This window comes from Propithecus coquereli, unplaced genomic scaffold (assembly GCF_000956105.1).
Source record: "Propithecus coquereli isolate 6110/MARCELLA unplaced genomic scaffold, Pcoq_1.0 Scaffold36, whole genome shotgun sequence".
Taxonomy (NCBI): domain Eukaryota; kingdom Metazoa; phylum Chordata; class Mammalia; order Primates; family Indriidae; genus Propithecus; species Propithecus coquereli.
Window position 1 is genome coordinate 6723149 of NW_012149285.1, and position 27572 is coordinate 6750720.

Here is a 27572-nt window from a genome sequence, read left to right on the forward strand (position 1 = left end):
GGAAACTCATCCTGACCTGGCCCCCTTGGCCACTGCTGTTAGAGATAGGATGTCATGGGGGGGGAGAATCCAGGCAGGATGCCACCTCCTGAGCTGGGAGCTGGGAGGGCTGGATATATTGTTCTTCCCTGCAAACAGCCCCTAAACAGCACACTCAGCTATGTGCCCCCACCCCCAATCCCACCCCATGTAGTGTCTGTGCTCCCAGAAACCAGTGAGGGGAGGTTGTAAGGAGAGTGTGGCTCTCACACCGAGACCCTGGTATCATGGGACCCACTGAGCCCCCTGGGCTCATCCCCTCCCTCCTGCTCAGCTTCTGCATCCAGCTCTGGCTCAGCACAGCCCCCCAGCATGGGGGTGGTGGGGAGGTATTGGAGGAGCCGGCCTTCCCGCTTCATTTCTGCCAGTTCCTTGGCACAGCAGCTGGGTGTGTTGGTCTCATAGGTGTCGTGGAAGGTATTGTAGTCCACCTCATAGAAACCCTTTTCCAAGGTGAGGACTGGTGTGAATCGGTGGCCCCAGAGCACCTCTGTATCCATGTAGGAGCTCCGTGCTTGGCAAGTCATGCCTGGGGAAACAGAAACCACATGCATTAAGATGCATTCATCCATCCATTTATCCATCCATCCATCCATCCTGTCATCCATCCATATGTCCAATCATCCATCCATCCATCTGTCCAATCATCCATCCATCCATCCTATCATCCATCCATCCAGTCATCCATCCATCTATCCATCCTATCATCTGTCCATCCTATCATCCATCCATCCATCCATCCATCCATCCTATCATCCATCCATCCAGTCATCCATCTATCCATCCATCCTATCATCTATCCATCCTTATCATCCATCTCTCTGTCCAATCATCCATCCATCCATCCTATCATCCATCTATCCTGTCATCATCCATCTGTCCAATCATCCATCCCTCCATCCTATCATCCATCCATCCATCTTATCATCCATCCATCTGTCCAGTCATCCATCCATCCATTCATTCATCCATCCATCCAATCATCCATCTGTCCAATTACCCATCCATCCTATCATCCATCCATCCAATCATCTATCCATCCAACCTATCACCCATCCATCCTGTCATTCATCAAGTGTTTGCTGAACATCTACTTTGTGCTAAGCTCAATGGAGGTGTAAAGCTGACTAAGACACGACCCTTGCCCTGGAGGAGCTCAAGGTTTCGTGGAGGCAGAAAATTAGAAACCAACATGTAAGATTCTGGAGTAGGTTCCTAGAAACTAGAGCAAATAATTTTTGGAATAGTTGGAGGCAGGGACACGGTTCCTGAAAACGGCATTCAGGTCTGGAAGACTGCGATGAGAAAAGAGGTAGGAAAGGGCTTGATAAAATATGAATTCAGAGCAAGTGAACACAGAGAAGCTATCAGGCTTTCGGAACATATGGGGATTGCTTTGGGTAGACACAAATGACAGAAGACTCCACACTGACACACGTGCCCCCCCCGCCACACGCACACACACACAGAGGAAGGGGAGCAGACACACACATACACACACAGCTTGGCTCCTTGATCTGAGGACGCTCGGATGCCTGCAGTCCCTGTCTACTTAGCCTCTGGCATGCCTGTGTTATTTTTAGGTGTTGCTGTCTCTCCAGAGAGGCAGGGCAGCTTTGTTTATGGATGAGAAGCCTCCGTGCTTAGGGTAACAGGGAAGCGGCTTTCTGGTATTTAATCTTCTAGCCAAGGAAGGTGCTAGCTGTGCTCTTTGGGAGCTGGGGAGAAGCCTTCTCTGGGAGGGTCTCAAACAGACCAGCCCCTGGTCAAGTCTGCTTCCTGCCCTTGGTGCCCCAGTGCTTGGCACCCCAGTGCCCCCTGCACACGGTGGGCTCGTCGCCTGCACTCCGCTCTGCTCTCGGGCATACCCGCCTGGGCTGGGTCTCTACATTCAGCACTCAGCCTTGCTGCCCACCCCCAGCCTCAGGAGAGGTGCGAACACCCGAAGTGCGCCCTGAGCAGGGATTGGAAAGGATTCTCTAGCTGTCAGTCACGGTGCTGTGCGTAGGCTGCTCCATTTGATCTGGAATCCTCCCAGCAGCCCTGGAGATCGAGTCTCCTCATTTTGCTGAAGAGTTCAGCAGTCCTACCAAACTCACGCAGGTAGGATGTGGCAGAGCTGTGTGGCTAAGCCTCGCCTGAATCCACGGCGGTGCTGGGCTCCACAAGCTCCACAGAGCCATTCAGGTAGAACGGTGTGGATGGGGGTCTCCTGCCCTCAACTCCCTGGGCCCCCACGGACAGAGCAAGCATAGCCCAGCTCATGGGAGGGGAGGAGGCCAAACAGGATGTGTCGATGTGGCCGCTGACTTTGAGGGACACAGAGGGGAGGAGCCAGTGGGCATCAGCCCTGCTTCCTCTGCCGTGGGGCCACGGGCACTCTCTCTGCTGTATGGCTGGTGGCAGTGAGGGTGGCCACGGGGAGTGGTCAGACATGGCTTCCTTATTTGTCCCCACATCTCTGACCTGACTCCTCCTTTGTGGCTTCAGAGTAGAGCTCCTCCCCCAAGACTCATTCTGTGTTCCGGTTCTGACCTCAGTGCCAAGGGCAGGGTGACCTGCAAGCCCCCGGCTCTGCGAGGGCGAGCTTCCTGTATCCCGACTATCCTTGGCCTCAGGGGCTCCCCTGGTTGCCACCATATGCTGCCTGGCTGGGCTTCAGCCCCCAGCAGATGGCCAGGCAACCCCCTCTAGCACCAGTCCCCGGAGGCTGTGAGCACCCCGCCCGGCCCCACTGGCTTCAGAATGCGAAGGCTGTGGGTGCTCTGAGTCCCCGCCTTGCAACTGGCTTCCCACAGGCGAGGAGGGTGCATTTGGCCATCTTTGTGACGGCCCTTAATTGTTAGGGGACCAGTGTGGTGTGGGAGAAGAGCTCTAGATTTGTAAGTGGAAGACCTGAGTACGAACCACTTGCTGTCTGCACGAACCTTCTGGGGTTCAGCTTCCAAATCTATAAAATGAGACTGAGCCAGCCCACGCTGTTGTTTGGAAGAATTAGAAAAATATATACGTATCATTCTGAGCATGGCTGAGTTTGCTATAAGTCATCCTTAGGGCCTGACGTGCTGCTCAGTCCACCTGGCGAGAAAAAGAGAAAGGAAGGCAAGAGGCAGGCAAGAAGGAGCAGGGTCTGGGGTTTTGCTGGGGGCTCCTCTCAGCCCCAAGCAGGCATGGGATGAGGACTGGGGTCCCCCGCCAGAGCCTGGACTCCCTCAGGCCTTGGGCTCCCTGGAGCCACCTCACAGAGCCCTGTGTGGCCGGCGGCTGAGGGAGGAAGGAGGGTCTTGGCTATCAGCCACCCGTGGGAGTCAGTAGCTGAGGGGAGCTGCCCTGCTGGCTGGAGGGTGGGCGTCCTCCTAGGCACATGCGGGCGCTGGTGGCTCAGCATGGTTGTGCTGTGTTTTGCAAAGCTGAGGGGCAGGCTGCTCTGGCCCCCCCAGAAGGACCCTCCCCCAGGCCGAGGGCATGGGTGTGTCTCCGAGGAAAGGACTGTGCAAGCCCCCAGGAGTTCAGGAAATGCTGCCTCCTGTCCTCTCCCTGTGCGGAGAGTCACAGTAGGCAAAGATACCCTGAAGTCCTGCTGTACAGAAACCAGTTCACATTTGTTTCACCCCAGGTTTCCTGAAATCATTTGATCAGCGACTTCTATTGGCTAAAACACTTGTTCCGGGAGGGGCAGTTTGCCCACTGGGAATGAGGGCCGGCTCTGGGGTCCATGCCTTGGTTTCTTTTTTTTTTTTTTTTTTTGAGAAAGTCTCACTCTGTTGCCTAGGCTAGAGTGCCGTGGCATCAGCCTAGCTCACAGCAACCTCAGACTCCTGGGCTCAGGTGATCCTCCTGCCTCAGCTTCCCCAGTAGCTGGGACTACAGGCGCACACCACACCTGGCTTATTTTTTCTTTTCTTTTTTTTTTTTTTGAGACAGAGTCTCACTGTGTTGCCCAGGCTAGAGTGCCGTGGTGTCATCCTCGCTCACAGCAACCTCAAACTCCTGGGCTCAAGCAATCCTCCTGCCTCAGCCTCCCGAGTAGCTGGGACTACAGGCATGTGCCACCATGCCCGGCTAATTTTTTCTATATATCTTTAGTTGTCCAATTAATTTCTTTCTATTTTTAGTAGAGACGGGGTCTCGCTCTTGCTCAGGCTGGTTTCGAACTCCTGAGCTCAAATAATCCGCCTGCCTCGGCCTCCCAGAGAGCTAGGATTACAGGCGTCAGCCACCGCGCCCGGCCTATTTTTTCTATTTTTAATTGTCCAGCTAATTTCTTTCTATTTTTAGTAGAGATAGGGTCTTGCTCTTGCTGAGGCTGGTCTGGAACTCCTGACCTCAAGCGATCCTCCTGCCTTGACCTCCCAGAGTGCTAGGATTACAGGCGTGAGCCGCCACTCGCGGCCCCCACCTCGGTATCTATCCTGGCCCTGTGACTTGGTAGCGCTTGCTCTTGGGCAAACGATGTAACCTGTCTGTGGCCCTGTTTCTTTAACCCGGGCTGGTGGGGCGGCGTTCACTGAGAGGATTTATGTTTAGTGGCTGGGGCCGTCCCGAATGTCGGAAAGGTTCAATCAGTGTTAGCTACTGTCATCAGCACACCCCGAGTGCCAGTACCTCCCAGGTCACAACGACTCAGGGAGTGACGTGTGACAGTGCCATCTCGGATTCTCAGGCACAGACTCCCATCCTCTGGAGTCACAGCATGGCAAGGCGACACTGTGGTGAGGAGGACAGGAGCGTCTTACCTGTTGCTTCCACCATCCCTTCTAGGATGACCACAACTTCAAACTCCTCCTGGCCCAGCTGAGCCCGAGACAGCTCCCAGAAAGGGCTCTTCTCGTTGATCTCGTGGGAGATGATGAGTGGAGACACCAGGAAGAGACGGTCGTCGCCCGTGTCGAAGCCCACGTTGATGTCCGTCTGGTTCAGGGGGATGAACTCCCCTTCTTTGGTCTGCCGGGACTTGATGAGCTTGGCGCGGATGGAGGCCTCCACGATGTGGGAGTTGCGCAGGTCGCCCACGCGGAACATGAAGCACAGCTTCTCGTCCCGCATGGAGATGACCGCGTTGTTGGAAAACATGAGGGTCTCTGCTCTCTTCTTGGGCTGGCTGATCTTGACGAACATGCAGCCCACCATGAAGGCGTTGACAATGGAGCCCAGGATGGCCTGGACCAGGAGGAGGATGATGCCCTCTGGACACTTCTCTGTGATGACCCGGAAGCCGTACCCGATGGTCGTTTCGGTCTCAATGGAGAACAGGAAAGCAGACACAAAGCCACTGAGGTTTTCAACACAAGGAATCCACTCTTGGTCGCCGACATGGTCCAGATCCCCCCGGATGTAAGCAATGAGCCACCAGATGAAGCCAAAGAACAGCCAAGTGGTGGTGTAGACCATGGTGAAGACGAGCAGGTTGAAGCGCCACTTGAGGTCCACCAGGGTGGTGAACAGGTCGCTCAGGTACCGATAGGTTTCCTGGACGTTGCCGTGGTGCACGTTGCACTTGCCGCTCTTCTCCATGTAGCGCTGGCGGGGCTTCTTGCCCTCGGCCAGCAGGCGGGTGCGGTCTGTGGCGACGGGGACGTAATCGCGGGCCTGCTTGGGAATCTTCTTGGGGTCCCTCGGAGTGACTCCAATCTCCATGTCCTGGTTCATAGCATTCCTAGAATCGCCAGCCATAGCTGGGCACTCTGAATTAAAAAAGACAACGTCAGTGAAGTGGACCGTTCTGACTCTCGGAAACACAGGTCTGAAGGTCATCTTACCCTGGGCGCTCGCTGGTACACGGTGGGTCAGACTGTGGAATTCTCAAGGGACCCTGTTCCTTTTGTATCCCTGGTGCCTTGTACAGATGCTACCACACAACAGATGCTCCACAGTTTTTGTTGAATGAATAAATGGAAAGTACCTAGGTGCAGCCTACACATCAAGTGTTTAAAGGATTTGAGAAATCTGGAAGCAATTATGAAAATAATAGTAGCAACAATTTATTAAATGCCTACTATGGTCCATACATTATAGGTGGATTATTGCTTATTACAACAACCCCCTGGCGCTAGCTATGGGAATCCCTATTGTATAAACACTGTATTGTTTGCTTATGGGTCAGGTGATTCCTAATAATCTCTCTCCTGCCATCGAATGTCAGCTCCACAGGGGCATAATTTTGTGTCTGTTTTGTTTCCTGATATATTCCCAGTACCTAGAACATAGCCTGGAACTTTCTATATACTCAAAAAGTACTTATTGAATAAATGGATGAATAAATGACAAAATAGAGTCCCAAAGAGGTTAAGTGACACCCAGGCCATCAAATAAGTGGCAAAATTGATATTTAGATTCCTGCTCACCTGGCCCAAAGCTTGTGCTCTTTCCATTATACCTGCTGTCTCCTCTCATTTTATCTGAGACCTTTCAGCAGCAGACAAAGGAACAGGCGGCGCGTGTCTGATTCCCCACGTGGTCACTCCCACCATCTGAGCGCTTACTAAATAAATGATAAATTGCTGCGTAGACCCACCATTAAAAAATTTGAGTCCGTTATTCTCTGTCCTCTAAGAAATCGAGATGGGCAGGAAGTTAATGCCCTAAGGTTTTCGAAAGGGCTGCAAAATGTTTTTGGAGTACATGCCACACTTCAAACAGACACCCAGACACCTGCCATACCCGATCTGATGTTCTTCTGATATTCCGCTCAAAACCATTGAAAGGCTTTAAGACTCTGACGAAGTTAAGAAAGACCATGAGAATCTGTTCAATTAATGATAACATCCTAAATTCATGAGCATTCACGAGCCAGGCACGGTGGTAAGAAATTTATATCCATTAGCTCATTTAATCCTCCCAACAAAGCTACTGGACGAACACCGTCGTCATCCCTCCGTTTCTCAGACGGGGAAAGTGCGGTTCCGGCCGCGTGTGCCCAGCTTGGTTTTGGCTCGAGGTTCATCTGGCCCCGGTCTGAGGGCAGCTCCGCAGCACCCGCCTCACACGGCTGACAGATACTGATGGCTATGGCTCCTGCTCAGCCTGAGGAACTGCTCCCTCCAGAAAGTTCTATGAGCTCCCGATGCTGGAGAGGTCTCCTGGGGGATACTATCACTCAGCCCTTTTCTGTCACTGTCGTCAGTAAGCAGTCCCTGGTTTCCAGGTGTTCTCCTTCCCAGGCGCGGCCCCCCCCCAATTCCTCCCACTTTCTCTCTGTCCTCACTGGGAAGTACCTACACCACTCTGTCACCCCGCTGCAGGCTTTCCCCTTCAGCCGGAACCCGAGCTGGGGCCGTGAACATTCCCGGGCAAATGATAAACTTGTTTAGGTGGCTGCCTGCAGCCCGAGGCCAAATAACCTGGGTGGCCTCCTCTTTGCACTGATACCGGGGCCTCTGCTCTGGCGTCTGCCTCGAGCGCTGCGGTGGCACTCTGCGTGGGAATTCCCCTACTGAGTGCTCTGAACTGGCCTCCCGATGTTTACTGCTTCCTTCTTTGGACGCTCAGCTGCCCCAGCTCAGGACAGTTTGGGCCAGTCCCTTGCAGGAGCTCCCTTGCTGTCACTTTGGAGTGACTCCAGCCACGGGTCTGGCCAGATGGAACAGCAGGAAACTGTGTTCCTGCCAGAACAACCTGGTGGAAGTTCTATGAACCACCGAGCCAACTCCCACCGGCTAACCAAGGCCCAGTTCCCCCATCCTGGAAAGTCGGGTGATCCTGGCAGACTTTTTCCGTCACTGCCTGGGTAACTGTAGCAGTTTCAAGGTGACTTTTAAAGTGTCACATCGAAGGACCATCTGAAGGGCTATTTGTCCACTGGCCATTTCTGTTCCGCGCAGGCCACCTGCTCCCTGCCCCTCCTGTGGCAGTTAGCAAGATAAACGAAACAGAGGGAAATGCCTGGGGTTTTTGCAGAGCCTAAGCAGGGTTCGCTCTGCCGCTAAGTAGGAGACTGCACGGAAAACGCGATCGCAGATGCCCAGAGACGGTGAGAAATGCTGCTGGTCCAAGGCCCCATGTGCTCTGGGGACCCCAGCTGTCGGAACCCAGGTAGGGGTCCAGTAGGAGAGCCGTCGTGGACCCCCGGAGCCACTCATGTTGGACGGGGCAGGCACAGTGCCCGCGAGAATGAGTCACCGGGCAGGGCACACGGGAACGCACATCCTCCTGCCCTCAGCTCTTTGGGGAAAACAGCTTTCTGCTGATTTTCTGCACTGTTTCCTTCTTTATTTTTAAACCTACTCGCGTACGTTCTTGTAGGCAAAGGCCTTGTGCTGTGCTAGAAACAGGAGCATGTTTTCTAGGACACTTCAGCCCAGATCTGAAAACTGTTTGTGTCTGGGTGACAGGACAAGGTGGTCTACTCCTGGTTTGACGTTAGGATACATTGCCACGTGTGCTGGAATCACCTGCAGAAGCTATTCCTCGTTCAACCCAGCGTACGATTTGGATCCTAGCTCAGTGTCCAACATATTTGCTCTGCAGGCCAAAGAAAATCTTAATTTCCTTTGGCTCCGTTTACTCCGTTATAAATCCCTGATAATATTCTCTGCCCCTCTAGCCCCTGGGAGCCATTTAGGGGTTCAAGGAAAGTATACACAATACAATCATTAATCTAACTGTAAATGCGCATGTATATTTGTAAACTCTCCTTGAATCGAAATGTGATGCAACGTCCCATTAACCCCATTTTAAAGACCAAGAAAGAGAGGCACAGAGCATCTAAGCGTGGCCTCTACAGCCCCAGTGGGCCCTGTGCAGGGCAGCACTGAGCTGACTGGCACAGAGCCTCTACCACCCAGATTTCTTGTAAGGGTAAGTGAAATGCCCACTCTAGAAACCCTGGCCTCCAGGGCTGTGTGCCCATCAAGTCAAAAGGATTTTCAGGAACAACAGAGATGAACTTCAATCAGGTTTTCAAGATCCATTCTATGACTTATGCGTCCATTCAGCAAGCATTAATTGAGGAACTACTATGGCCCAGCCCTTGTGCTAGGAGCTGGACATAAAGCAGTGAAGATGAATGCAGAGCCAGCCCTCCTGTAGCGTATATTCTAGCTTTGCCTCTTTGAACCCGGGGTTTGTGCAGGACGGTCTGGAGAGAGGGGCAGGGAGGAAGGCTGTGGCCTGGCCCAGGCGAACCGAGTATTCCAGCCACCCTCTGTGCGACGCAGGGAAAGGCACCGACCAGAGCGAATCCTGTTAAACCTCAGCCCGCCTGTGACTGCTCTTCCTCTTCAAGCCCGTCCTGTGTCTGCGGCTGGGACGCCGTGCTGAGACGGGATGAAAGCCTCTGGAAAAGACAGAGCTTCAAGTCCAGCAAAGTGGTTTAATCCCTTTGATATGAAAATACAAGTGGAGAAGGATTCAAAAGAGGCAAAAATCAAAGGAAGTTATATTTCAGATGATCATTAGCAAATCTGACATCCATTGAAACAGACCTCTGTGTTAAGAATTTCAAAAAACACCCACCCACAGTGAGGAAACTCTGCGTCATGGGTGGTCTAGAATGTCAGCAGCTGTGGCAGCAGCAGCAGCTTGACAGGAGCTGCACTCGGGGGTCAGCAGAGCTTCCCAGAGGGAGCACCGAGCTGGGAGTCTCGTGTCAGACTCAGTTTCCCTCTCTGTGAAAATGGGAATGGCAAACGTCTTTATGGACTTCCTCCTTTCTTGCTCATACATGCTGGGTCAAAATCTACATGCTGAGAGTTGGGACACGGGATAAGGTCAGTGGAAGGGACTGGAGGGGAACACACTCATGTCTCATACTGAGGTATCTGATGCTATTCTGTGTGAGTCTATATGACCGTACTTGCTAAAATATGAAAATGCTCCAAACTAGTTCATGACCAGGCTGTCCCCATGCCCTCAAGGACTTTCAAGGCTAGCAGGGCACGATGAACAGAGTGCACGCTGGGGATAGAGCAGGTGGAACTGTCAGACACCCTCGTGCTCCCTGTCCTCTAGTATACACCCCGGTCTAATCCCCGGGAGCTGGAGGTGTGGTCCTCGCTCCCAGTAGTAGCTTAAATTACACAGCACGGTTGACTTTAAGAAGGGTGGGTAGTCTGTGGTGAGCCTGACCCAATCACATAAGCCCTTGGAAGGCACGGGCTTCTCCTGAACAGGAGAGCCAAAGCCCGAGAGGAATTAGACGAGAGAAAGATTCTTTACGGGCTTTATAGATGGAGGGGCCACCTGGCAGGGAATGTGGGCAACTTCTGGGAGCCGAGAGCAGCCCCCAGCTAACCGCCAGCAAGGAAGCGAGGACTTCGGTCCTGCGACTAAGAAGAGCTGAATTTTGCCACAACCCCGGGAGCCTGGAAGAGGATCTGGGGTCCAGATGAGGATGCTGAGCCCCGCCGACACCTCGATTTTGGCCTTGTGAAAACAGAGCAAGAGCACAGATACATAATGCCCAGACTTCTGACCCACAGAACGGGGAGCTGATAAACAGGTGTCGCTGCAAGACATGACGTCTGTAGTCACCTGCTACGGCAGGAGTAGCAAACACAGTGCAGAGAGGGACGCTGACACCGGCGTCACGTTGCCCAGGTGCCTATTCTCTGCCTTGAGCTGAGGGACTTTGGGAAAATAGCCTCTGTTACTTTATCTGCGAATCGAGGATGACGGTCGGTCGTACTAACCAGAGTGCGTCTCTGTGGAGAGTAAACGAAAGGTTTAATCTTTCTGGCTCCCGGCGCTCTCCCAGGCGGTCGCCTCGTTATTTCCCCCGGGGTCCGGCTGGAAGAGGCGGTGGACAGCAGTGCTTCACACAACTCGAGGACAGGAAGGAAGCCGACAGCCCGCGTGCCTACCACGGGCCAGCATCCGCTCCCACACCTGCGAGGGCGGATTGCCTTCATTTACAACAGGAGAAATCAGGCGACAGCGCAGACAACTTGCCCAGAGTCGCACAGCTGGTGCGGCAGAGCTGAGACGCAAACCCGGCTCTCCAGATGGGCGGTGGCGCTGGATGACCGAACGCCACTTGGAGAGGCCTTGGTGGTGGCACGGGACCCCCTGGCCCCTTCCCCAAGAAGCTGCACCTGAAGAACGAAGGACTTTTGGCCCTTCCACACCTAGGCCGAGACTGGGCTGTGCTCGGTCCAGGGGTTCCCCTCGCACCCTGCCTGCCACGCCATCCCTGGTCCTGCAGAGCCCTGCTTCTGGCTTCCCGGGTCCCCAACACGCCTGCACCCTGCCCCCGCAACTGCCTGGCAGGAGCATGGGGGGGAGACGGCAGCTGGGATTGGGGAGCCCCACGGAGTGTGCCGCAGGGGCTTTACGTGACGCCCCAGCTCCCTGCACGCTGTCCCCGGACGTTGTCCCAGCTGGGTCTGGGTACGGTGGGATGATTCTCTCTGTTCCACCCTCTAGGCCCCCAGCAACCACCACTCAGCGACTGCTGGACGGCGGTGGGGTCAGGAGATAGGGTGATGGAGGGCAGGGCCGGCCCCTGCCTGGCAGGTGGCCCGTCTTGCAGGAGGGGTTGGCCAGCCCCCCCGGCCACTCAGAGCCTGTGCCTCCTCCCAGGGGGCCAGTCCTGGTTTTCCATCTTTTCAAAATTACCAACCTTACAACCAAGATGCTCATTTCTTAGTGTACTCTGAGGTTTAATGGCACAGAGCCCATAGCCATAAATCTTTAAAATCCTATCAGGTATTTCATTTAAAAACCTCACCATTTTGTAGCTATTTGTTCTATTAACTTAGGTCAGAGTCTATTCTTGAATTCCTGGGTGTTTTATGGCTTTACTTCTTGAACCCAAGTTAGTCTGGGTCATAGCTCACCAGGCAGGAGGCGTGGAATCCCAGTGGACACTGACACATGGCTTCATTCATTCATTCAGTAAGTCAATTAGTCAATCAGTGAACCCCCACTGGGTGTTTGCATCATGCTGGGCCCTGGGCATAGAAGGACAGACGCACACTTCCCTGGCTTTCCCACGCTTTCCATTCACAGCGATTTTGTTAAAATGCAGGTTCCAATTCACTAGGTCTGGGGTTCCCCAAGTCTGTGTTTTTTCCTAAGGGGATCCAGTGGTGTTGGTGCAGCCGGTCCTCAGTCCACACTGGGGTAGCAGGACTTCCTCACTCTAGGCGCACGCAGGCATCAGCTGGGAGCTGGACAGCATGCTGGTGCCCAGGTGCCACCCCAGGAAGCCTGGCCCCAGTGGCTCTAATAGGCGAGGAGACTGAGGGCCACGGGTCCATTCTCGCCCACAGGGGGCTCACCCAGTGGTGGGGGTGCACAGTGGACAGGTCGGGGCGGCAGAGAGTGATGGGGAGACCAAGGCACGGTCCTTCACTTGGCTTGGCGGACGGAGTGAGGAAGGTGCCCAGGAGTGGGTTGAGGCAGCAGAGCCTTCCCGACATGAGAACAGGGGGGCGAGTGGCAGTAACGGCTCATCGTGTGCCATCTCCGTACCGAGTGTTTGTAGGGTGCTGTGTCGTGCAACACTCAGACAGATCTCAGTGGCCTCACTGCACAGACCACAAAAGCCAAGTGATCTGATAGCGTGCGTAAGGCCACACGGTTGCTAGGCAGCAGGCCAGGGTTTGTCGGACTCCAGAGGCTCTCAGTGCAGCCACCCCTGCCTCTGAGGTTGCCCCTCCTCAGCCCTCGGGGTTCGGCCAGGCTTTTCTGAGCCTCTGTGGGGCTCAGGCCTGGAGAAACCCTGCCCAAGATGCGGTCCGATTAGCAAACGCCAGGTCTGTGCCAGGAAAGCACGCCATGACTTACTGCCCTGCTGCCGGGCTGCCCGCTTCCTCCCGCTGGGGCTCCCTCCCTCCACCCTCCGGCTCTGCCTGCAGTGCCCCAGTTCACGTGACAGCTGCTCCTCCACTTTCTCCAACTACCATGGTACTTGCCCCCAAAGGTCCTGAATTGCTCCAAGGAGATGAGGTGTCCACATGTCCCAAGTGACACCTGTTGTTCCGGCATGATCACCAGGAGTGTCCTGGTCACTCTCAGAAGTGTCTCTATTTGGACAATGGCTCCCCTACAAAAAAAGGCTACTAACTGGCAGCCACCAATTTCACTCCGAACACCTCATGCTTGGGTTTGCCGTTACCTACGGCGGGTGTGCGTCTGTCAGTAGTGAGGGTAGTTCCTGCTTACTCCCGACTTCCTCAGCTGGGTGGGGTGTGCACACCGCAGGGACCAGAACCCCGGGTCGGTACAGACTCTGCCACCTCCGCGGGAGGCTGTGCGAGGCCCGCGACGCAGCTGCTGGCCCGGCTCTTCCAGCACAGACGCGCGCTGTGCACGCTTGCGGGTCATGCGTGCACGGCGCGCTTTCTCCTGTTTTTATCCAAATGTCGTGTCTTCTCAGACCTTCGTTTTCACATTTTTGATGGAGAAGCAGATTTGAAATATTTACTTTCTTCATTCCAGGAAAGGCAGTTACACAAACATGGTAAATGCAACCAACACTTGCTCCGGGTTTGGGGGACGCAGCAGGGGGTGGTGAGGACTGCGGTGAGCTGGGCCACCGCTACTCGGCGTTAGCCAACTACTGCCACGCCAGGACGTGGAGCCGGCGCTGCTACGTCCTCCACCTTCTTTTGCCAGAAAAGCCAGAAATTAAAACTTTTGAACATGAAATCTCTTTTTTTCCCTGTTGATAACTAATTCAATGATTTTGGAAACACTGAGCTAGCCAAAGAAAACATATCTGTGAGTCAGATTGAGTCTGTCAGCTGCCAATTTATGTCTCTGGGCTACTGCGTCAGAGAGAGGCTTCCCCCTCCCCCGGACACGCTGGATCGCGCTTTGAGTTAAGCAGAGCGCAGCGTGAAGAGCCGTGGTAGAGCCAGTCCGTGCCCCGCCAAGCTTTCCTGTGCGCAGGGGCGGGTCCGCCGCGAACAGCCTACCGATCTTCAGGACAAAAAAGGCAGGAGGCCCGGGAGACATGTGATGGAAAGAGGGGTGCCCCCTCGGTCCCGCCAGCCTGGTTGCCGTGGTCCTCCCCAGCCCCATCTCCTTGCCCACAGCCGCCGTGTGCATCTTCTGCCCCCCCGCCCTCTCCTCCCTAACTGGCAGGCTTGCCCGCCTGCCGCAGAGAACAGCACCTTAGGGAATTGTGACAGTCCTTCCTTTCACTAGCAGTGAAAGTGGTTCTCAGTGGGAAAAGAGTTCTCGCCACAAACGCCGTAAGTCCTTCCCGAGGAGGGCTGTCCGGACGGAGGACCAGGCGACCTCCCAAGCTGGTTTCTGGCTCCGATGCAGTGGATGCTGGCCACCGCCGATCAGGGGGCCGTGGGACGCCGGGCTGTGGGCTGTGCTAGGTGAGTGGAATCAGGCCACACGTGCAGATCGTTGAGCCCAGGCTGCTCCTCGCTGTCACGGGCTCACGAGGGCTCAGGGAACGCACGGTCCTTTTGGCTCTGCTCCAAGCAGAATGCCCAAGAAAGGGGTTCTCTGAGACCCCCCACAGCCAGAGTGGCTGGGCCTCCTGCGGCCGTGTGAGGGGCCAAGTGCCAGGAGCCGGGCGAGGGGCTTTGAGTGGGATGCAGACAATGAGCGTCTGGGAGCAGCCTGTGTCGGACAGGACACTTCATCATCGTGGAGCTGTCCCCGCACAAGACGTCCTGTTCTCTGATCGCCCAGCAGTTCAGGGCTGTGCAGGAGGGAGCTGCTGGCGAGGAGGGAGGGGGCTCCTTGGGGGGGGCCCTGCTCGTGCGGACCCGTCCCTGGGGAGCTGCCACGGACTCAGGCTTCCCTGCTCAGGGCACCCTGGGCCTCCATCCCGGGCTGCGCCTGTCCCTCAAAGGGAGGCCTCAGCACAAGTGAGATTATCGTTGAGAACAAAGTCAGGGGACAGCGAGAGGGTGCAGGACTGGGGCTGCTCCCAGAGTCACTCGGCTGTCCCTCAGGTGGGCTCAGAGACACCTGAGCAGAGCGAGCTCTTCAGGGAGCATCTTTCCCGTCTGTGCTGCATTCTTCATGCCCTTTGCACTCCGTTTGCTTTTGTGGCAAACATCTGCTCAACGTGTCTCCTGCAGCAAGTTGTACTGGCTTCTTGTTTTTCTTTGCAGAATAGCTCGGGAAGTAAAATCGGTGTGTGTGTGTGTGTGTGCGCGCGCGCGTGTGCACGCGCGTGTGCACGCGTGCTCCTCTGAACTAGGTGCCTTGCATAGGTTAACTCACTAGATCATCTCAACAGCACTGTGGAGTAAGTATGGTGCGTCCATTATACAGATAAGGAGACTGAGATTCGGAGCAAGGAGGGAACTCACCCAAGGCCAAATGGCTCGTAAGCAGCAGAGCCCAGCTTTGCACTGACACTGGCCTGACTCCAGGGCCCACGCCCTCCCACTCTCTTGCTTCACGGCCACTGGAGTCCAGCCAGCCTGGCTCTGAATCACAATCCCCACTCTCCTGGCCATACCCTAGGCTCTGAATTACACATTGACTCTGTAGGTCCCCACCTCAGAGGCCATTCCTCTTTCCTAGATGAGAAATGGAAGCATGCACAGGAATCACGACGTTAAATGTTTATCAGGAAAATTCTATCCTACCAAATCCTAATGCAATGTACTTGGCCCCCTAGCCCGAACTGGTATAGGTTAGGGGTAGCCATAAGGTCTGAAGCAATACCACTATTACTCGTGTATGGAATTATTATTATGGAATAATAACAGCAATTTGCATCTCTGTTGGGCTCTTTCAGGACTCTAGGATCGGCTTGTGAGATCCTATCGTATTCGTCCTATTTGACAGGCGGACAGCTGGGCTGGCCCGAGGGCCCACGATGCTGACTTACCGCTCCCAGCATGCTGGCATTGCAGACGTGCAAACACTGAAATAGCTCGCAACAGGCCTGCGAGGTGGCCCTGACTTGTGGCTGCACAGGGAAGGGGCCGGTTGGAGCCAAGAAGGGCACCAGAAGGTGGGTTTGGGGCCTGCAGAGCCTCGAGCAGCCCAGACAAGCGGGAGATACTCGGCAGCTCACTCGGATTGCATCCTGGAGGACCCCCCAGCCCAAGTCCAAGGAAGTCATAAAACCCTGTGCATTATTTTCTGATATCCAGAGAGAAACTGTACCCTTTTAGAAGTGCTGTGCACTAATCCCATGGTGATTTTGTCATTAAAGAAACAAAAATACTGACAGTTCACAATCAACATAAAAAGGCAGAGAGAAGATTAAATGGTATTTCACTTAAGAGTTTCTAAAGGAAGATAGAGTTCTCGTCTAAAACGAGAGCGGGCAGATCTGGCATTTCGCTTGAGGGGTTCAATTCTTTGGAGAAAATACAGAGACAGAAAGACCATTTTGATGATATTTAAAAGATCCCTTTAGGTATATCTAAGTGGGTCTAAATATATTCAGCAATTTTTAAAAGGGCAGAAATTAGGCCTAATTGGAGGCATGGAAAATAGATTTGAAAGGCTTCGTCACAGGTGAGCACCTCTCAAGTAACGCAGCACCGCGGACGAACGCAGTCATGGAGCAGCCCTCTGCGGGCAGGCCCGGAGCTCGCGCTGGGGCTGTCGGCATTTGCCCAAAACGGGCTGTTGCGCTGCCCTCCCTGGCGAGCTGCCACGGGCCACTCACAGCTCCTCACACCCCCCCGCTTTAACACTGAGCCGCGGCTTACTCGTGCACCCCGGCCCTCTGCAGAAGACGTATGAAAAATCATGAATAAAAGGGCACGGAAATCAAATTAACTCATCTTACATTTTCCCCACATTTGTTTCTGTCTGTCTAGTACTTTTCCTTTCCAAAGCCTGCCATCCCTCTGAGAGTGAGCGGCATAGTCGCAGGGCATTTTCCTCATTGCAACCCCACACTGCATGCATTCTGCATTAAATAATGAAGGGGATTAATAATTAAATCAAAATGAAAAACCACTTGTTTCCTCTCTACAGCCTAAGGGGCAGATTTCCTGGGCCTATGCCAATGTATCCGTGATGATTAGAGAACATGAGATTGCAGAAGTACATAGAAGACAATAGCAAGACAGCAAGAGGCTGTGAACATGAACATATTCATACACAAGTGGCAAAGATACGGTGGTGAGAGAAGGTAAATGGTGAGAAAGAACTAGAGAAACAGGTAAAATCCCAATAATTACAGCTGAAACCTATCGGGGTGTACAACATGCCTGATTTTATTCTAAATGCGTCCACGTATTAACTCGCTTAATCATTTCAGAAAAGACATGAGGTAGGTACTATTTAACCCATTCATAGATGAGAAAACCACGGCACTCATCTAGTAAGTTGTGGACCTGCATTTGCACCCAGTTTGAGTGGCCCTAGAGTCACATTGCCCTTAAGGAAAGCAAGGAAAAGGGAAGGCCCAAACGACCCACCGAAGAGGAAGGAGGCAAACGTCCCTGGAGAATGAATGAAGCAGGAAGAGCCAGTGAGACTAAGAGAAAAACAAAGTGGAGCAGGTGAGAGCAATAGAGCAAGGGCTGAGAATGAAAGATGGATAACAAGCAAAGGATGAAAAGGAGAGACAGAGCGAAGAGAAGGGAAAGTGGCTGCCGGCGTCAGAAGGAGAGCGGGTGGGGGCCAGGAAAGCTGAAGGACTCAGCTAAGGGACTACATCTCGGACAGTCGCTGTGGGGCACCGCTCATGTGCTACCGCACTTGACCCTTTCTGTGGCATTTCAAGGCAGTTGTTACTAGACTCATTTTATAGAAAGTGATCTGAAGGTCTGAGAACTAAGTGATGTGCCCAAGGTCACTTGATTAGTTCATGGCAGAGCAAAAAGAACTGCTGACAACTACAAAATGCCAAAGAAAGCGATCAAAGAATAGCTAAATGCATCGAAAAGCATACTATGTTCATGGATCGGAAGACTCAGCATAGTAAAAATGTCAATTCTTCCCAAATGGATATGCAGGTTCAATGCGATTCCCCTCAAAATCCCACAAGATTTTTTGTAGATGTAGGCAAGATTATTATGAAATTAACATGGAAAGGCAAAGGAACCAGAACAGAGAAAACAAATTTGAAAAAGAATAAAGTGGAAGGAATCGATCTACTCAGGTTTGAGACTTATTACATAGCCGCAGTGATAAGGCCATGTGGTACTGGCCAGACAGACACACAGACAAATGGAACAGCACAGAGAACCCGAGGACAGACCTTCACAAATAGGCCTGGCTGATTCTTGACAAGGGTGCAAAGGGATTCAGCAGAGGAAAGATGGCCTTTCAGCTAACGGTGCTGAAGCAATCGGACATCCACAGGCAAAAAACTCAACCTTGACCTTACACAAAAAGTAACTCAAAATGGATCATGGACTTAAATACAAAAGATAAAGTGGTAAAACTTTTAGGAAGCAACTTGGGAGAAACTCTTCAAGATCCAGACAGGCAAAGGGTTCTTAGATTTGATACCAAAAGCACAAGCCATAAAAACGGATCGATTAAATTTCATCAAAATTAAAAACATTTCCTCTCAAAAAGACCTTGTTAAAAAGATGAAAATGCAAATTACAGACTAGGAGAAAACATTTGCAAACTACATATCTGACAAAGGATTAGTATCTACAATATATGTGAAAACTCTCAAAACTCAAAAGAAACAACAGCAGCCAATCCAACGAGAAAATGGGCAAAAGGCACGAAGAGTCATTTCGCTAATGAGGACCTGTGGAGGTTAAGTAAGTGTGCGAAACACCATTAGCAAATAGGGAAATGCAGAATAACCCCCCCCCCAGACACCACTGCACCCCTATCAGAATGACTAAAATAAAAAATAATGACAACACCAAATGTTGGCAAAGATGTAGAGAAACTGGATCACTCGTACATCGCTGATGGGAATGTAAAATGGTACAGTCACTATGAAAAACAGTTAAAAAAAACCTAAACATACAATTACCATATGACCCAATAATTACACTTCTGGGCATTTATCCCAGAGAAATGAAAACATGTTCACACAAAACCAGTACCCAAGTAAGTATAGCTGCTTTATTCACAAGAGCCCCAAACTGGAAACAACCCAGATGTCTCTCAATGAGTGAGTGGTTAAACCAACTATGGTACCTTCACACCATGGAATTCTACTCAGCAATAAAAAACAAAAGCAAAACACAACAGACATGCGCTCACACACACACACACACACACACACGGATGATTTTCCAGAAAATTATGTTGAATGAAAAAAGCCAATCCCAAAAGGTTACGTACCATATGATCCTAATTATATAACATTCTTGAGATGACAAAAATCATAGAAATGGAGAGCAGATCAGCGGTTGCCGAGGGTTAAGGAGAGGGCAGGAGGGGAGGGAAGCAGGTGTGTGACCCTAAAAGGGCCACATGTGAGGGACTCATGGTATGGAAATGTCATTCACCCATTTGGACAGTGTCCTGCAGTTTTGCAGCAGCACCGCCGCGAGAAACCGGGTAGAGAGCACGGCAGATCTCCCTGCGTTACTGCTTAAACTCCACGTGAATCTACTGTTATCTCAAAATGAACAGCACAAAAGATAAGAGAATGACTGTGGTAGAAAAAGGGGTTGAACGTAAGAAACGGTAAAGGCATTTATGATGGAGAGAATGAGTGAGAAAGAGACAAGCATGGAGGAAAAAAAGAACCAAACCAAGAAAGAGAGAGAGAAAGGAACTAAAATGGAACCGAGAACGAGTGTGAATGCGAGAGGGGTCGGCCCCAGAGACGAAGAAAAGGATGGGGGCGTCCCTGTGCCCCCCGCCCCCGTGCCGTGTCTGGGCCTGTGCTCCCTGGTCCCCAGCCCACTCCCGGGGCCTCTTCCACCGTCCCCAGCAAATCTGTCTCTCCAGCCCCCGTAGGAAGCCTTCCCTGCTTCTCCCTGGCAGCCTTCCTTCGCCCCTGTGGCCCTGGGCATGTCCCCAGGGCGCACTGCCGTCCCCAGGCAGCTCCAGGGCAGGCCGGCGTGGCGTGGAGCGAGCCAGTCCTCCATCTCAGGTGCCCGCACAAGGCCTGGCCTGAGGTAGGAGCTCCCTACACATCTCTGAAGAAATACGAGTGACTTTTTGACTTCATCGGACCAAGGGCACTTGGCAAAGCCACTGAGGAACCCAGACTGGGACTCGGGCTGGGGCGGCCTTTGTGCCCTGACACCCTGCGGGGTTGCTGTGCTATGTGGTCCAGGTTGGCTGGCTGTCCTGGTGGCCTTTGTTTGTAAGGGTTCCTCCCGGGACAGAGGCAGCCCCCAGGCTCTCACCACCCAGTGCTCAGGTGCAAGCCTGCTGGCGGGGCAGAGTGGGGCAGGGGATCGGGGGCAGGCAGACTCAGAGGCCGAGACACGGTCAGCCCCACACAGCACCTGAAGTCCTCCTGGCTCTCACTCCTCCTCTGCCCCTCCTCCCTCAAGAAGTACTGAGGGATGACGGCACTGGGGCCACCCTGATCGTCAGGCTGGGAGCCGGCAGTGGGAGAGAAGGTGCGGGGGTGGGCAGCACACCCGGCCACAAACCACCGAGTCGGGGGTCAGAAGGAGGCAGAGATGGTGAGCGTGCTCTCCCCGCCCGTGTCTCCTCACCCCCACCCGCTCTCATCCCCCAGACTCTCTGGCCACCATATGGGTTGATCCCTGGTCACCAGGAAGTGCCGTCGCCACCTGCCAACTGGTCAGATTACCCTGACCTTTGCCCCGCTGCCTGCTCTGGTCTGGAACGTTAATGGAACCTGACATTAAGCATCAGCCAGGATCTCCAGGGTCACGTGTGAAACAAAGGTTTGGCTCCAACATTTAGCTCAACACGGCTCTTGGCAAGGGTTACTGCCGCCCGAGCTCTGTTGACTAGAATAGCTCCCTTATCAGAATGTCAAGGTAGGAGGAACTAGATTAGCTGCTGCTGCTCGGGCAGGGCCGGCCAGGCCTGCTCACTCCCGCTGGCAGGGTCAGGAAGGGGGAGCTGTCTGCTCCGTTTTCATTGTTTCAGAGAGAGCTGCTCCACAGGTCTGTTTGAGAAATGCACTCAGGTATTTTTATTTAAATGCATACTGTAATCCTTTGTGTTTGAACTCCTATTCTCTTTATCTTGTCTTTAGGAAAAACAGAAAAATTCCTCCATGGCTGACACTGACCTATTAGGCATCTGCGGACTGAATGCTGCCAACTGGCAAAGCCATGGCCCCCACACAGTAACAACTGTAATAAAAACAGCTCGCTTGAGCTGCCTAAAGATTCCTGGACCCTCTGCTCTCTCTCGGCCCTCCCTCCGCCCCCAGCCTCAGTAGTCAGCATTGGCTCAGAGCACGCCAGCTTCTGCTAACATTCTCCTGCATGGGAAGCGTAACACTCCCCAACAGTCGCTTTCCAAGGTTTTCAAGAATTAATTATTTCTGGCACATGATAACAAATGAACAGTTGCTGAATGAATTTAAAAACAAAAACCAGAAACAGATGCAGTTTTTAAGCACCTCAACGCACAGCACACCTGTTCGGGCTTTGCGCAAGAACGGACCAAGAATGAGGTCACGTTAAGAGCGTGCGCGAGCTGGAGGACAGACACTCCGGTGGTTTCTTCCCTCCCACGGGTCAGCTTCCTCGCAGATGACTAGAGTGGCCTCAAGAGTCTCCCAAATTCCTGGACAAGAAACCCGGTCAGGAACTCACAGAGAGCCCAAAGGGATCTTGTGACGCAGCCTGCACCAGGGACGGCGAGGCCAGGGAGCGCTGTGACAGCGCCACACTGATGTTTCCCCCGGACCCACGCAGGGAAGCACTTTGCACCCCGCGGGGCGTGCCAGCAGCCTCCAGGGAGCCCATGGTGAGGCGTCCCACTGAGGCCTGGCTTCATCCCAGAGAAGGCAGCTGAGCTCTGGGGACAGCCCTGGGCAGTGAGCAGCATGCCCCATCTCCTCCCCCGCCCAGTTCAGCTTCGGCCTCACCCAGTCCTCCGGTTGACCTTCTCCTGAATGCGGGCAGGCTGCTTAAATGAGCATCGCTGCCTTGAGGAAAGCCAGACGGTCACAGCAGCTTTTGGAGAGGCCAGGAAACACCCTGCCCGAGTGGCTGGGCCCCTCTGTGTTGGAGAGCTCGACGGTGGGTTAGCACGTTGCTCCAGGGACGAGCACTGTGCTGTGTGGAATGTCCAGGCAGGTGCTATGTGACATCTCCTGTCTTTCCATGGTGGCCCTGCCCCTGTTCTTCAGGAAGCACACAGCCTGCTCCCCAGGACTCCCAGCGAAGGCCAGACCTCGTGCCTCTAAGCAGAGCGATGCCATCTCAGGGACCGGACAGCCGAAATCACAGTCAAGCTGACCACGGTTTCCATGTCGGCCCCAGCGCCGTCTCTTCTCTGCAAGCCTTGCACACCCGGCTGCTCATTTAACCCGCAGAGTCTAGCACGCCTGGGGGCCCCATTCAGCCCGCTGATGGGATGTGCCCGTGGGGTTGAGGGAAGGGCACGGATTTGGGAAGGCCGGAACACCTTTCAGGGTTAGCTTTCGATGGTAGAAAGACCCTGGGTTTGAAGCCGGAGGACAAGGGTTTCAAAGATAACAGCCCTGCTGCAGAGCGCTGGGAACTGTTAGCTTCAGTCTCTTCTATAAAAAAGGAGGAACAAGCTCTGCCCCACAGGACTGGTGTCAGGATCAACTCACGTAAACGCACCTAGCTCAGCACCTTGGGGCCATCGACGTTAGCCTCTCTCTCACATGGAAAAGCGCTTTGTGAACCAGAAAGCCCATAACGAGTGGCTTGTTTTGGAGTCAGACCCAGGTGAGAATCCCACTGCGAAAGCTGTGTACCTAAGGCAAGTTACACAGCCTCTCTGGGCTGCCATTTCTCACCTGTAGAATGAGGCTGGTAATCTCTTGCTTCATTAAAAGGATTTAAAGAGAGTAAGTACTTGACAAGCATGCACGGTCCTGTTGGCCTTTGGTGTTTGAAGGGGCTCTTGGAGCAGGTGCTGGGTTAGCCTCGTCCACCCCCATGTTTGGGGGAGGCCTTTGAACTTTGGGGCCAGCACTGACCTGAGGCCTTCCACAGTGCCTTGGGCAGGGAAGGCACAGACAGAACCGGGGGGTCCGGCACCCTCCAGGCAGATACATGGGTTTGAGGAAAAGGGGAATAGTGACAGTGCCACCGTATTCCCTAGCCCTGGCCTGGGAACCTTGACCCCTGGCGTCTCTGAGCAGTTTGGAAGATATTTAAAAAGAGACAGGGAAATATGCAGAAAGTGACTCCGGCAGTGAGGAGGGCAGAAATAACAAGGCTGTGGCTCCAATTTGGCCACACTTAAAAGAGAAAGCAAGCCCGAGCTGGGGACAGAAGGCTGAGGGAGTGGCTGCGCCCACCGGGCCCTCTCTGCCCCCATTTGGAGGTGGAGTTGCTAGGGAGGGCGACAGTGTCCTCCCCACCTCCCCCATCCTGCCCACTGCTGAGATTTCGGGCACCCCTGGGCATCCCTGCTCTCTGCAGAAGGGGCGATGACCGCAGCTCTCCCACAGGCTGGCCTCCCCGCCCAGGGCAGCCTGCAGCTGCCGAGAGCTCCGGTCTCCCCGCTGAACCAGGACCCGCCCAAGCCTCTCCTGAAGCCCCCTGGCTCTCACCCCCGCCCGTTCCCGGCGAAAGCCTGTTGCCAGCCGCAACGGACACCTGAGTGTGGGTCGGGCGTCCTGCCTTCCAGAACCGCGAGCTGGGGACGAACGGAGGAGGAAAAGAAGACAACTTACTTGTTGAGAGCAGAGCTTCCAAGTCCCAGCGATGCTAACTTCTGGGGGGTCCCTTAGAGACCGCGCAGCGCTGGCTCAGGGCTTCCGAGGGGACTCTCCAGCCCCGGCCACTACCCTGCCGCTAGCTGTAGTCTAGAGCCTCCCCCGCCGTGGGGTCCTGCGGGCAGCGGTGTCTAAGCCATCCTGTCCCTTCACTCTCCGGCCCCTTCGGTCACTCCCTTCTCTAGCGGGAGCAGCGGAGGCCGGCTGGAGCGCGCGCGCGCTCTCTCTCTCTCTCTCCCGCCCTTACTCCCCCTCCTCCCTCTCCTCTCCTCTCCCAGGGTTCTCCTCCCTCTGCCCCCTGTGCAGATGAATCTCTGGGTAATAAGACGACTAAAGGGGCCACAGGCAGAGGCGGCAGGCGCTGGCCGGGGTGGGCGGGGACTCCCTGTGATGGGGACGCCGCCAGTTCCCCGGGAATCCGGAGAAGGAGGAGGGCGGAGAGAGACCGGGGCGGGCAGGCAGCCCTCCACCCCCTTTCCGCTGCCCACTGCCCTCCGTCTCCCCAGGCTCGCGTCATCTCCCTGCTACTGGTAACTGGTACCCGGCTGCTGGTACTGGGGTGTTTCGGTCTCGCAGGTGCAAGCGACCGAGATTTGTGCGCGCGCGTGTGTAAGCTCCCCGTGCATGTGCGTGAGCGCCCCGTGCGTGTGCGTGAGAGCCCCGTGCATGTGCGTGAGCGCCCCGTGCGTGTGCGTGAGAGCCCCGTGCGTGTGCGTGAGCGCCCCGTGCATGTGTGAACACCCCGTGCATAGCGCCCCGTGCATGTGTGAACACCCCGTGCATGTGCGTGAGCGCCCCGTGCATGTGTGAACACCCCGTGCGTGTGCGGCGTGAGAGCCCCGTGCATGTGCGTGAGCGCCCCGTGCATGTGTGAACGCCCCGTGCATGTGCGTGAGAGCCCCGTGCGTGTGCGTGAACGCCCCGTGCGTGTGTGAACGCCCCGTGCATGTGCGTGAGCGCCCCGTACGTGTGCGTGAGAGCCCCGTGCATGTGCGTGAGCGCCCCGTGCATGTGTGAGCGCCCCGTGCATGTGTGTGAGCTCCCCGTGCGTGTGCGTGAGAGCCCCGTGCGTGTGCGTGAGCGCCCCGTGCATGTGTGAACACCCCGTGCATGTGTGAACACCCCGTGCATGTGCGTGAGCGCCCCGTACGTGTGCGTGAGAGCCCCGTGCATGTGCGTGAGCGCCCTGTGCATGTGTGAGCGCCCCGTGCATGTGTGTGAGCTCCCCGTGCATGTGTGAACGCCCCGTGCGTGTGCGTGAGAGCCCCGTGCATGTGCGTGAGCGCCCCGTGCATGTGTGAACGCCCCGTGCATGTGCGTGAGCGCCCCGTGCATGTGCGTGAGCGCCCCGTGCATGTGCGTGAACGCCCCGTGCATGTGTATGAGCGCCCGAGTGTGCGCGAGTGTTTAGTGGGTGCGGCGGGGGAGACAGAAAAGAAGAAGGAAACTAGTAGGGCAGAAATCTTGGCTCAGAGCCTTGGAGAAGCCGCTCCGGCCCTGCGGCGCACTGAGGGGGCGGCCGGGAGAACATCGGCGGCGCGTTGCCCGCGGGTCGGAGCAGCGGGGAATTCCTTCGCGAAGTCGCGGAGCCACCGCCTGCGCTCGTCCGCTCCGACGGCTTTGGGCTCTCGCTCCTGCGGTTGGGTGAGGGTCTGGGGGCGGGATCCGCTGGCCGGAGGACAGGTTGCCGTGCCGGCTCTCTGCTCACCGCCCTGACGTTCTCTCCGGCAGCGCGTGGCCCAGGGCGGAGCCGCCATGGCCCGGCAGTGCGCCCTCCTGCGAAAGGCCCATCTCCGAGCAGCGCGGCCGCGAGGCAGGGGGCGGAGCGGAGCTGAAAGCTGCCAGGGCCCAGGGCCCTCCCCCTCCGATTCCTCCCTGCCTTGAGCAGACATGATTACACGAATCTATTCTTTAGTTCCGGTGAGTTGTAGAAAAGGCAGCTGCAGACATCGCCCTGCAAGGGGAGCGCTGCTGTCTGGAGAGGCCCGGCGGGTGTCCCCGGGGACGGGGCTGTTGAGGGCGGCCCTTCTCGCCCGGTGGCTACCTCTGGCTCCTCTGCCACGCAGCCGTCTGGGATCAACACCCCTGCGGCCAGGCCCTCGATGTCGTCTCTCTCAGGGGCAGACACAGCTCGATCAGCGCTGGGTAGTCCTAGCACCCAGCACAGGGGCTAAGTGAAAATTTATCGAGTGAGTGATGTCTGTAGCAAGAAAACTGGTTCATTAAGTTCTCAGTGAGAAAAATGCTTGTCACGGCGACTGTGCCCTGAGTCAATCCTCTCTCCTAGGCACAGCGACATGGAAGCTTAGTATCACGGCCTAGGGGGTCCTCTTGCCACAGAGACCGGCGTGCACACGGCCCACTGCCCAGGCAGCCTCCCCAGGGACAGTGTGTAGATTGGTCTTGCCAGGGTTTGCCTCCTGAATGCCCCTCACCTCTCTCTGTAGCGGGGTTGGTTACTCCATGTGGCTGCAGTAGGTCCTGACTAACCAAATCCCTCTGTCCCCTTAGGGGACTTAGCCCGTCTTGGTGCTCATGCATCATATATTGGTTGGTCTAATGGTTCAACACTGTGAGAAGAAAGTTCTCAGTGGTTAATTTCCCAGTTCTTGGGAGAGGTCTTGGCGGTGTAGTTATGAGATCCGGAAAACACACACTGTAGAAGCAGGTACTGAGCCCTGACAGGGGGCAGGGGCAGCAGTTGTCCTGGGGCAGCAGTTGCCTTTGGATAAAGTACGGACAGTGCTATTCCTTCCGCCTGGTGACAGGAGCCTGGCTGACTTTTAAAGCAAAACCTAGGGTGGTCTGGGAAATGTTGTTTTGCAAATATTCTCTCAGTGATGGGACATTAGACCAGGAGACAAAAAAGTTGTGTCCAGTTCTCAGCCTAGACCTGAAAAATGAGAAATTTGCAGATTCTAGTCCTGACTGGTTGTTGTCAACTTAGGGGAGCCTTAACTTTTCCATGCCCAAGTCTCCCAAAGAGCACCCACAGCATTTGAGGACAGGAGTCGCAATTGCAGAACCACTGTGGGAGCTTCGCAAGATGCTATGTGTGTCTTTCATTGTCTGGAAGTGGATGCGGGGGCTTGAAATCAGCGGCGGGTCTGCGTGCTGCGCTGTCAGAGCACCGCCCTCCTCTGTCCCCTCCACGGCTCTCTCGCCTTCTTTCGTCGGGCAGGAGGTAATTCGCCATTGAAGTTTTCTCTTTAGACTATGACACAGGAAATTATTTTTTCTCCTATTTATAGAAATTGCATTTGCATTTATGAGGCTGGTAATGTCTCATACATATTTCCTGTCAGATAAAATATTAATTAAAAGCGTTTGTTGAGTTATACTCTGAAATCCTAACTAAATCTCTTCTACAACAAATATTTTGAGTATTTTCTCTCATGTCAGGAGAATTCCTCATACATTACTTGTGCATGTTAATTAGCTCATCTATGAACAGCAGATTTCTATCAATTAATGAAATATCATTTTGCAACATTTAACAAATAATTGCGTAGCTGCCACCTGGTTTACAAAACAAAGCAAAACGTTGCCAGCACTGTTGACACTGGATTGCCTCCTCTTCCCTCAAGAGACAACCAACCGACAGCTTGAATGTGGTGTTTCCCTTTCCCGTGGGTTTGTTTGATGCTAAAACTCTCCGCACACGCACATGGACACACGCGCGTGCCCACGCCCAGCCAATCAGGGAATACCGGCCATATGTGAGGATTTCGTGTTTACAAGCCCTCGAGGTTGAGGAAGGCCGTTGTGTCTGAGATGCTGTGACAGGTGCTTTGAGGGAAACTGGAATGTATAATGTGGGCTTTGATCTCGAAGGCCTTACATCTGATGGGGAGGGTTGGCACTTGTG

The 27572-nt window shown here is 54.3% G+C and overlaps 1 protein-coding gene across 1 annotated transcript; it reads right to left on the minus strand.

The window, feature by feature from the left end:
* On the minus strand, positions 1 to 23899 carry KCNJ5 (potassium channel, inwardly rectifying subfamily J, member 5). The gene is made up of 3 exons (XM_012651656.1): positions 23663 to 23899; positions 4776 to 5723; positions 1 to 568 (listed from the first exon to the last, which is right to left on the minus strand). Exons 2-3 carry the CDS (start codon positions 5710 to 5712, stop codon positions 246 to 248), a joined length of 1260 nt encoding a protein of 419 aa, XP_012507110.1. The 5' UTR covers positions 5713 to 5723; positions 23663 to 23899; the 3' UTR covers positions 1 to 245.
* Positions 23900 to 27572: the final 3673 nt, after the last annotated feature.